General features: G+C 40.5%; 1 protein-coding gene across 1 annotated transcript; it reads left to right on the top strand.

Annotated features, from left to right (window-relative positions):
* The first annotated feature begins 225 nt into the window (after window positions 1–225).
* Window positions 226–6292, top strand: si:ch73-14h1.2 (reelin domain-containing protein 1). The gene is made up of 5 exons (XM_059354484.1): window positions 226–558; window positions 2989–3247; window positions 3399–3559; window positions 3850–4041; window positions 5644–6292. Exons 1-5 carry the CDS (start codon window positions 351–353, stop codon window positions 6240–6242), a joined length of 1419 nt encoding a protein of 472 aa, XP_059210467.1. The 5' UTR covers window positions 226–350; the 3' UTR covers window positions 6243–6292.
* Window positions 6293–10829: the final 4537 nt, after the last annotated feature.

Below are 10829 nucleotides of genomic sequence, written 5' to 3'. Positions count from 1 at the left end.
TTTGGTGTCTTTTTTGTCATTTTGTGTCTTTTTTTTGTCCTTTAGTCCAACATAAAATGTGATTTTGAATCTTTTTTTTACTTTCAAAACACTATCATGCTCAATAAAGAATTGTAAATGTTGCAAATGTGCATTAATTTCAGAGTACACTGAGACATTAAACTGCATCATTTTCAATTAAATTCTGGAAAAGTTGGTGTGTTCTAAAACTTTTGACCAGTAGTGTATATGTGCTAATAACATAAGCTGCAGAACAAGTTTTGTTTCCTTTGTCTCCTGTTTCCTGCCATGTTGAAAGTCTGCCAGCTGCTAATCAAACACTAACCGATGGTTCCATTGTCTGTGTAGAGATGCGGTCTACCCAGCAGTGTTTCTGGGTGGGTGTGGTCTTGTTATCTTTGGCGCTGTCTGCTGTGGCGTTCTCCCGCGGCGCCAGCCACGCCTCTTGTCGGGAGATGATTCCCGGCCACATCCGCGCTCAACCGCAGGACCTGCAGCGCCGCCACGTCACCCTGCACACCTCCGCCTCTTCTTACCTGCCTGGACAGCTGGTCACAGGTAATTTAACCCACTGATCAGTTAACTCGCCATTTAACATCCATAAGCAGCAGCTGTTAATTAACAGAGAGTTCCTCATCAGCTGAAGCTGTTGAAGCTCTCTGTTGTTCTTGAAAATACATTGGCGGCGCTCTTCTTTACAAAGATTTTAAGCAGTTTGGCCACTTTAACCCTCTATGGCAGTAGTTCTCAACCTTTTTGAGTCGCGACCCCCAATTTAATATGTATGTTGTCCGCGACCCCCGCTCACTGAACACAATCTCACACGCACAGTTCAGATCATACAAAAAAGAAACAAAATGACCAAAAAAAGACACAAATTGACCACAAAATGATCAAAAAAGACACAAAATGACCCAAAAAAGAAAGAATATTAAAAAAAAAGACACAAAATCACAAAAAAGACACAAAATGACCAAAAAAAAAGAAATAAAATGACCAAAAAAGTCACAAATTGACCACAAAATGATCAAAAAAACCAAAATGACCAAAAAAGACACAAATTGACCACAAAATGATCAAAAAAGACACAAAATGACCCAAAAAAGAAAGAAAATTACAAAAAAAGACACAAAATCACAAAAAAAGACACAAAATGACCAAAAAAAGAAATAAAATGACCAAAAAAGTCACAAATTGACCACAAAATGATCAAAAAAACCAAAATGACCAAAAAAGACACAAATTGACCACAAAATGATCAGAAAAAGACACAAAAAAGACATAAATTGACCACAAAATGATCAAAAAAAGACACAAAATGACCAAAAAAAAGACATTAAGTGACCAAAAAGACTAAAACACATTAACACATGAACACTTTAACACAGTGGAGACAGAGCTGACTTCCAAAATGATTTGGCGACCCCCAGAAATCATCTCGCGACCCCAATTGGGGTCCCGACCCCAATTGGGGTCCCGACCCCAAGGTTGAGAATAGCTGCACTATGGTACGGTGTTTCCCTCAGACAACATATCCATTTTTGGCCTGTCAAATTTCTACAATGCATGTTTTTGAGTGATGCAATACTTTAAAAAAGAGGGAAGAGTATAGGGAACCACTAGCAATGCTTTAATATGTCACATGACCTCCAGGAGGCCATGTTGAAACCCTATTTTGCAGACTTTTCCCAAAGGAAACAGCTTTGACATTTTGCGTACAGACAAGAAATCACTCAAAATGTAATTTTCTGGCCATTTTCCATCTGGAAAAAATATATTCCTACTGATAGGTGAATAAACCTTCATTTTTGATAGTTTCATACACTTCGACTGTTCAGACAACTATTCCAATGGGTCGTTGATTCAATGGTACAATCTTGTCTAGACAACATTCAGACAAGAAACCAGTTTACAAAGTTCCTTTTATAATGTTTTTAAATTTAAAATGTTATGTGTTGTACCCTGTCCGTTTGGTTTCCCTTTTGTGTCTGGTGTTGTTTATAGTGTTGTACTGATGCCTGCCAGGGAGTATTTGTTATGATGTGCTAAAAAATTGTCTGGTTGTCCTGTTTTTTTCCATTTAACCTTTGGATTGCTGCATTTCCTATCTGCAAAACAAATTTACCTTCAGATACTAATACAGAAACCTTGCAATCTTAAACCTTGAAAAATTAAATAATTGCAACCGCAAGTTGAGTCTGAAAAGTGCCACATATTAGATTTACGGTTGTTACTGGGTCAACCAGGGCCTGGTCTGAATAGTGCAAGGGCAGTCCGTGGGCTGGAGGTTAGGAATCGGGCTTGTAACTGGATCGCTGGTACGAATCCCACGACTGAAGTGCCCTTGAGCATGGCACCTAACCCCACACACAGCTCCCCTGGTGCAGAAATGTGTTGCCCACTGCTCCTTGCATGGTGTGTTCACTTGTGTGTATAAAAGGATGGGTTGAATGCAAAGGTTGAATTTCCCCATTGTGGGATTAATAATTAATCATCTATTAAAGCAAATAAAATACAAGCTTGCAGATTCTTGTCTCCCCACTATTGTCTAACTATTGATTATGAAAAACTGAGGGGAAACTTACTCCTTTATGTAGAGGCTCATTGGCAAACATCAAAAAGTAGTACACCGCCCAAAAAATCAATAACATTATTGAACCTTTATTTTGATCTTTTTGCCAATTTCTTGAGTTTGTTATAGCTGTAACTTAACCCATTGACGCCTAAAATGCCTGTAAAACCTCTGGGCGATTTTAAACTAAGCCCCTAAAACCTGAAGTTTTTCTGGAAATTCAACAGAAATGTCAACGCTTCTACTAAATAATAGATTTTTCAGCCTCTGTAGCAGATAGAAATGAAATTCAAAAAGTATTTGAGAACTTATACAAATACTACAAAACGACGTATCCGCTTTCCAGGCTTCAATGGGTTAAACCAACTCATATAGTACCTGCTTCTGATTCTCTGCATCCATACCTGTGTCCTCAGTAACTGTCCGAAGTTCTCGGGACTTCATGGGTTTCCTGCTGCAGGCTCGCAGTGTGAAGGACGCCGGGGTCGAGGTCAGGTCGATGAGAATGGGCCCGGTTCTGTTGGGTGGCTCCTGGACCCTAACGCCCCCCGGCACTCACACCCTGCGCTGCCTCTCGGAGGGCGACACCCTCACGCACTCTGACAAACAGCTGAAGAGAAACCTCTCGTTTGTGTGGAGGGCTCCTGATGCACCCATGGGAGACATCAGGTTCTAGTAAGTATGAGCTGTTGAAAATCGTCACTATTATAACTAAAATATTTACTAAAGGCAGTTGTAGCCAATCATCATTGGGAATCCTATTCTAATGTCAATATTTGGTTATTGTTTACTATTCAGCAATGCACCTTCCTCTTTGTCATTTCAGCATCACGGTGGTGCAGTCTTACTTTGTGTACTGGGCAGGTATTGAGTCTGGAGTGGTGCGTGATGGGAGTCGTAGTCCTTGGAGAGGGACTAACATCACAGGGGTGGATGGAGGGAAGTCAATTTTTGCACCACAGGAAGATAAAGTTACTGCTCTGCCAGGTATGCAACTTGTCCTCTGCTGATTGTGAACACAGAATATCCTAAACAAATTCAGCTTTGATAATACCTTGCTCTACTTTCGCCTGGTTCCCTCACAGCTGCTAGAGCCACTAGACCATCAAAGGAACAAAAAAACAGGACAACCAGCCGTGCTACTACACCAGGACCTCCAACACCAACAAGCGATAATAAAACAAAAAGCCCTATGACTCTTCTAAATGCTACTAAAGACACCTACTCAACTTCAGGATTACTCTCAAGTGTCACTGAAGACCCAGGCACTGATACAGGAAGCTCTTCTAGTCTAACCGAGGACCCCAAGAGCACGTTTGTCTCATCCAACCACCCCCCTCCCTTGGACTCTTTCGCCTCAGCTGAGACTAAAGGGATGGAGGCTACCACAACTCTTCTGCCAAACACCACAGTGCAAAACTCAACCAGTCCTCTTTTCATGCTGCACCCCATTTCCCCTTTGGATGATGGTAAAAGTGAAAGAAACTTTCAGGATCCAAAACTTCCCGCCTTTCTTGAAACAAGAAGTCCCAAAACCACCACCACAGCTTTACCTTCAACCAATCACAGCTCCCAGAATACAAATTATCCACAACTCACATCCCAGAGTCCAATCAGGGGCCAAACTCGTTCAGTAAAGTTAAAGACCCAGAGTAGTTCATCGCAACACTGGAGGACTACCAAATCCTTAATAAGTCTAATTGGTAGCCAGTCCCTGCCCCAGACCCAGAATATTCACCTCAATTCACCTTTGCTCAACTCCCAAATGTCTTCACCCAACCTTTTCCTTCTGGTAAAAACTTCTCCATCCAAACCTCTTCTCCAGTCTGAAATTGGTACAAGTCATACCTCCTCCTTCACCCAGGAATCTTTATTTAAGCCCTTATCCAAGTCCAAAACCTCTTTACCAAACCTAATTTTCCCATCCAAATCTCCTACCCTTCAGTCCTTTCTCAAGTCCCATACAACTCCATCCTTTCAGCACCTTCCCAACAAACCTGGGAGCAGTTTACCCAAACCTCAGCTTGAAAATAGCCTATCTGGACACAAAACTATACCAGGGCATACCAGTCCACCTAACCCTCAGCTCCAAACAACTGCACCACTGAGCAGCCCCCCTCAACCTCAACCTTTGAGCAGTTTTTCCCAAGCTATACCCCAAACTAAACCAACTACGGGTCAAGATCAAGTTCCCAAAACAGACCAGTTTGAACCTGTCACACCACCCCAATCATGGTCCCAGCCCCATTCCCAAACCGGTTCACCACAGGCACATACTTTTGAGTGGAAGCAAACTCAATCTTCCAGAACACCTAAATCCATCAACCCTCTGCCCTTCACATCGAAGATTGACCCAACATTCACACTGGGACCTAAAGATCTTCAGTCTCAAGCAAAGCTGATCATGAGCACAGTCTTTGCACCCATTCCCTCAACCACACTTTCAGTGTTCACTCGTTTGTCTACACTTCATTCTTCATCCTTTTCTTCCACCCATCCTTTGCCTTCTGCTCCCCTTGTTCACCCTACGACTCCTCTTTACCCCTCCGACAGCTCAACCCTGGAAACCATTCAAACTTCTTTAACCCACACCTCCTTGTCATCATCTCCCTCTTCCTCCTTTGTGAACAACCAACCCAAAACATCTCCAGCTCCTGCTGCTCTTCCTTCACCTTCTCCGATATCCATTCCTCCCCCCGTTGAACCATCCTCTACTTCCCCTGTGCCATACTCCTTAACCTCTTTTACCATACCCACCTCAAACTCCTCAATCTATCCATTACCAGACACCTTGTTTTCCTCAGCTCCTGTATCTACCTCTTCCTCGTCTTTCTTTAAATCCTCCCTGTCTACAACTTCTACCTTTTCTTTGCCTTCTTCTTCCACCATCTCTCCAGCCCTCTCCTCTTCCTATTCCACAATTGTCCCATCAGCTTCTTCCATTTCTTCTCATTCTCCTCCTCCTTCTACCTCAGCATCTTCTTCCTTTCCACTGGTTTCTTCATCCACGTCAAACTCATCTGCCTCCTCTTCCTCTTTAGTGTTATCCCAGTCTACCTCTCCTCACCCAGGACCCTCTCCAGCTCCCCTTCGCTCTCTCTACAACCCTCTCACTTCTACCTCTTCCCCTGTGCCTTCCCAACAGCTAACCCTAGGTGAAAGGTTGCCAATCAAGAACAACATTGCATCATTTGATCCTGAGCCCAGCCTCAACCTACCAACACCAAGAACAGTTGTTCACCCAAACCCAGAACCACATCCAAATCTTGACCCAAACTTAAAACTAAATCTTGGCCATGAGTTGAAACCAAACCTTCCCAAGACCGATACCAAACTGAAACGTCCTTCCAATCCCCCTAGAACTCCAGACAAGGAAGGGAAGTATCCAGATATTATCCCCAGACACAGTGCCTGGGAGCTGGGTATGCTGCTGGGCTGCTCAGCTGGTTTGGGCATGGTGCTGGTGGTCGGGGTGAGGTACATGTACCGTCAGGCCTGTGGCAAACGGACAGAGGTGACGCTGAACGACAGGGAGAGAGAGTATGGGAGAGGAGAGAGAGGGCTGCTCCATGTCCAGGAGTGTGGAGATTTGGTCAGAGTCCGGAGAATCAGAGACAACAGTTTTGTGCTCCTGGCAGAGTACGATATTCTAGCTTCGCCTGGAGACTGAATGCTGTCAAGATAGATTGTTTTAGACTTACATATTTCTTAAAATCAGAGCTAATATTAGGGCAGACTGGGTAAGGTGCCTTAATGTATTAACATCAGATTTAACCGAAGTAGCGTAGCATTCTGTTAATAACTAAAAATTACAAATATACCTTGATTATTGGTAGCTTACAACATTCTAAAGTCATGAAATTCATGGTCTTGAATTCTTGAATATATGAAACAAAGTTGCTATATATATATTTTTTATGTTGTTGTGGTCCAGAGCAAGATATCATAGCTTAAGGCCAGATGCCTTGTTATTCGTTGTTTTCATTCATTGTTCCCAGAGGACACTACCACAGTTGTGGATTAATGCGCTATAAGATCAGGCAAGTAATAATTTGAGTATTGTTAACTTTTACGCTCTTCGATTGAAAGCATCCAGCATGCTGATGAGTTTTGTCAAAGTTAGTTCCCTGATCAAATATTGCTTCCCTTGCATTGTTCCCTCCCTGTTATGGTTATGTTAACTGGTGACTCTTGGCTGAATGCGTCATGTTTATTCGTACAGCAGCTGTTGAGGTGTCATCTGTGTCATCTACACATACCATTAATGTATTTTTCCATGAGCAACAATGGACGCATTTGCCTGAAAGTCACAAATTAACATGGTCACTCAAACACCAGTACAGCTGAAGCTAGTTCATATGAATATTTGAAGGAGGTTTGTGATCAAATCAGGACAGACTCTTATCTTAGAAATTCAATGTGAACTGGACCCAACGGGTCTGAAAGAACATTCACAATGACAAACAGATTGAATTGAAACATTAAGAGAAAACGGAATAAATGAACGTGAACTATTTCTTTTTGGGGGGCTAAAAAGCTCTTTAGCTCTTGTAAAGTGTGTACTCGCACAACCCCTCATCTTTTGTTTAGCACCAAAGTCAAATTAAACTAAAAGACATTTTTGGTGTCAGACAAAGTATGTCAAAATATACGAATAGGCCATAATTCATTCTTCCCTCTCACATGCACAATTTTGCCTCTATCAAAAAGTCCTTGCAGAGGAATATTCATGTGAACGCTGTGGATATTCATGGTCCTCAGAGGATGAATCTATTTGGTTATTATCTACATTCTACAGACATTCATGCTTTCCAGCAGACTAGCCCTTTCTAATTTGGACTCCATGAGTTTTAGTGTCCTAAGGGCCAAAATATTAACTTTAAGGCATCATTTTCCACTTTCACTGCACAACTAATCAAAAATTATTGAGACATAGTTTGTTCCACCCACTTTAATGCTGTGGAGCGTAACCATTGCTGCCTTCAGGGACCATTAACATGTTAGCAGGATGTTAATCTTGTTTTCCAATAGCGAATATTGTACTTAAGAAAATGTTCTTGGCAAAATATTTTTCCCTCGAGAGATTTCTGCCTCCAACAGGTTTATAGAATCAGAAATACATTCTTCCTACTGATAGAGAGTGAGACATTTGCAGATAAAGCGAGGACGACATGCACCATTTGGTGTACACTGTTTTTTATTATGCGTAAGAAAGATAGGTAGAAAACGTTGGTGATTTAAAGGTTGTAAATCCAGCTTTCCATTTGTATTATTAGATAACATATTTATATAAAGGCAGGGTTTGCATACTATTTGTAAATTGTTGTTAAGTCACACTGATGCACTTAATAATAAAGTATATTTTCAGTATTAAACATGAAGTATTCCTTGATTTCAGCTCTTGTACTGAGAGGTTTTATGGACTGCAGTGCTGCTTGCTGAGTCATCTCAAATCTCTTGGGTCTGGTTGTGTGTTAGAAGGCCTCTAGGGTGTGTTGGCAGGGCTTTCACAGTCTTATTTTGTTATTAGTTCATCCAAATGAGGTGGCAGAAGAGCCATCTGTCCAAAAAAAGATGGGTCAGTGAACGAGTTGCCAATAATTCCCAGAGTGTTTCTTCCCCTATTTGATTAGACAGCAAATACAACAGTTTATTCCAAAATTGTCTCTCTAAACAGGCCCTGAAGAGGAACGCTGCCTTAATGTGATATCGAGGAGCACTTATTAGACACAGGGGTGTTAAGACTAAAAGAAAGAAAAACTAATTTCAGGCACAGTAATTACTGGAGGGGCATATTAAAATCTGGTTTTCCACAGAGTGTGATGATAAAGCCAACAAATACCTGGCCCATTTAGCACAGCATATCATAATTTAAAACTTCACAACCCAGTATGTTTAACAATGATATAACTCACTAAAACACTCCCTGTACACATTCTGCTTTAATTAATTGAAAGATAAGATTCGGGGACGAGACTACGCTTTACTGATTTATTATCCAATCAAAGGAACATAGAGCTGAACCAAGTTTTTTAATGTTTGTAGGTTTATTTTGTGTACTTTTCATGTAAACAAGTACAAGAACACGCCTGTGCATATCCTGCTTAATATCTGTCTTTCCAAAATATATTACTGGTAAAAAACAATCACTGTAAACAGACAGAGGCTGGCTGTAAACTCCTGTGTGTGCTGTAGAGGCTTCATTAATCTCCATAGTAACAGTGGATGAACCCAGTTTGGATTGGCCAGCCAGGCTGAAAACGTCAGTTGTGTCTGTTGATAAAATCAAAACATTCTCAGTCAAATTGACACTCTGATAACTGAGGTTTTCGTGAAGAATACGTTCCTTTTTACCGAGGTGGTTTTCTGTTTGGTTTGTTTGTTTGACAGCAAAATTACGGGGAAAAAACTGTCCAGATTTTCATGAAATGTGGTGGCAGGGTACCGCATAGACCAGGGAAGAACCCACTAGAACAGGGGTGTCAAACTCTGGCCCGCGGGCCAAATTTGGCCCGCAGTGTAATTTTATTTGGCCCGCGAGGCAATACCAAATTATTATATTATTATTGTACTATAAAAGCTGACCCACCGGTATTATACGGCGCATTTACCGCTAATACTAGATTTATAATTGTTATTTTATTTTTAAATGTATTAACCTGTTGAAAAACTTTATTTTGATATTTAAATCAGAAGGATGCAAATAGAAAAGAGGCATACGATTTTTATTTAACTTTTATTTAATAAATTAATGACATTGATGTGTTTTTTATTTGAAATTTGATTTTGCATGTCTGCACTATTTAGTTATATATTGTATGTTTATAAGCGTTGCTGGTTCCATATTTAATGTTAAAGCAAAACATATTTGGTATATATTAAAAGGTTTATTTGTTCAATGTTGGCCCGCGATTTTATTCAAGTTTTTAATTTTGGCCCATTGTGTATTTGAGTTTGACACCCCTGCTTTAGAAGATGGATACCTGAATTATTTTACTTTCGTTAACACTGTAAGGTAGGGTTTAGGTCGCTGTCTGCACTTTCCCAGCACCATTCTTTAAAAAAAAAATTTTTTGACAAGAAATAGACTTTTGCTTCTCATTCGCACCAAGCAGAGGTTTGCAAAGATAAAATAATAACTTGAAGGTGTCTTTCACCATCTCATGATTGAGATACACTTGGCCTTCGCAGCCAGCACCACCAAGGATGTCTAAACTAGCACTCAATAGTTTGGGCTCACCCAGAAAATGTCTGTGTTGTTTTCCATGAAAACAAACTGTTTTATTCATGAAATGAGTTACAAAATGAATTAAAAAATATAGTAAAGACTTTGGCAAGGGTAGAAATAATAACTTTAACCTGTAAAAAAAAATCCAATTTTACCTCTAGATACTCAGCCAGCCTGAGGAAAGATCATTTTGTAGCTCTCTGTTTTCCATAAGGAAAGTTGTGGATAGTACCCAGGACCTGGTACTTTTTTTTGGTACCACCTGCTACCACTTGCGATTTTTAAATGACCAAGCTATAATTAATAGCGACTCCAATTCTTTTTATTCCCTTATGGCAGCCAGCAAAACTATGCTGTACAATTGATGTAGTGAATGTATATTTCCCAGAGATACGGAGTTGAAAATGCAGTACAAAGTAGTCTGATGGTGCTCAACAGTTGAGATAATGATTAAATCCCCATTAGTTGTATTCAAACAAACATACTTCCAATGAACCAGCAGCTTCCAATGGATGGTTCGCTGGGGAGCGACTATCCAGTAGACTGGTTTAGGAAAGACAGTAATGCTAACATGCTAATGCTATCATCTGCAACAAATAAACAACATTGAATCCTTGCCAATCAGAACGACCGGATTAAACAAGAATTGACATAAAACACCACCGTTGTATTGTACGTTTTCTATCCGTTTGTCGGTTTGGTCACATCACAAATCAGTTAACAGTGAAACCTGGCACAGATATTCATGGCACCAGAAGGATGAAGCCCAAAAAAGTTTTGGGTCAAAGTTTTAAGACATTCTCACTTGTCAATAACTCAGCAACTATTAGATGGATTTTCATGATATTTGGTTCAGACGAGGCCTGTCACAATATCAGATTTTCACCAGACGACTATTGTGGCCAAAATAATTCACAATAACGATGTTATTGCAATTGTGTTTTGAGCTAATTAGCAAACATTAGCATGTTAACACAAAGACTGTGAGAATGGTTATACCTGCTAAACATCGCCATGGTAACATGGTCA

This window comes from Centropristis striata, chromosome 17 (genome assembly GCF_030273125.1).
Source record: "Centropristis striata isolate RG_2023a ecotype Rhode Island chromosome 17, C.striata_1.0, whole genome shotgun sequence".
Taxonomy (NCBI): Eukaryota; Metazoa; Chordata; class Actinopteri; order Perciformes; family Serranidae; genus Centropristis; species Centropristis striata.
Note: the sequence above shows the minus strand (reverse complement) of the source record. Positions and strands in the feature narration are given on the sequence as shown.

What these genes read in the sequence shown, in the direction of transcription:
- si:ch73-14h1.2 (XM_059354484.1), top strand. Translation starts at nt 351, where the DNA reads ATGCGGTCTACCCAGCAGTGTTTCTGGGTGGGTGTGGTCTTGTTATCT. An exon ending in ATGGGAGACATCAGGTTCTA is followed by an intron (nt 3,248 to 3,398) that starts GTAAGTATGAGC and finishes TTGTCATTTCAG; the next exon opens with CATCACGGTGGTGCAGTCTT. An exon ending in CATTTCCCCTTTGGATGATG is followed by an intron (nt 4,042 to 5,643) that starts GTAAAAGTGAAA and finishes CTCCTCACCCAG; the next exon opens with GACCCTCTCCAGCTCCCCTT.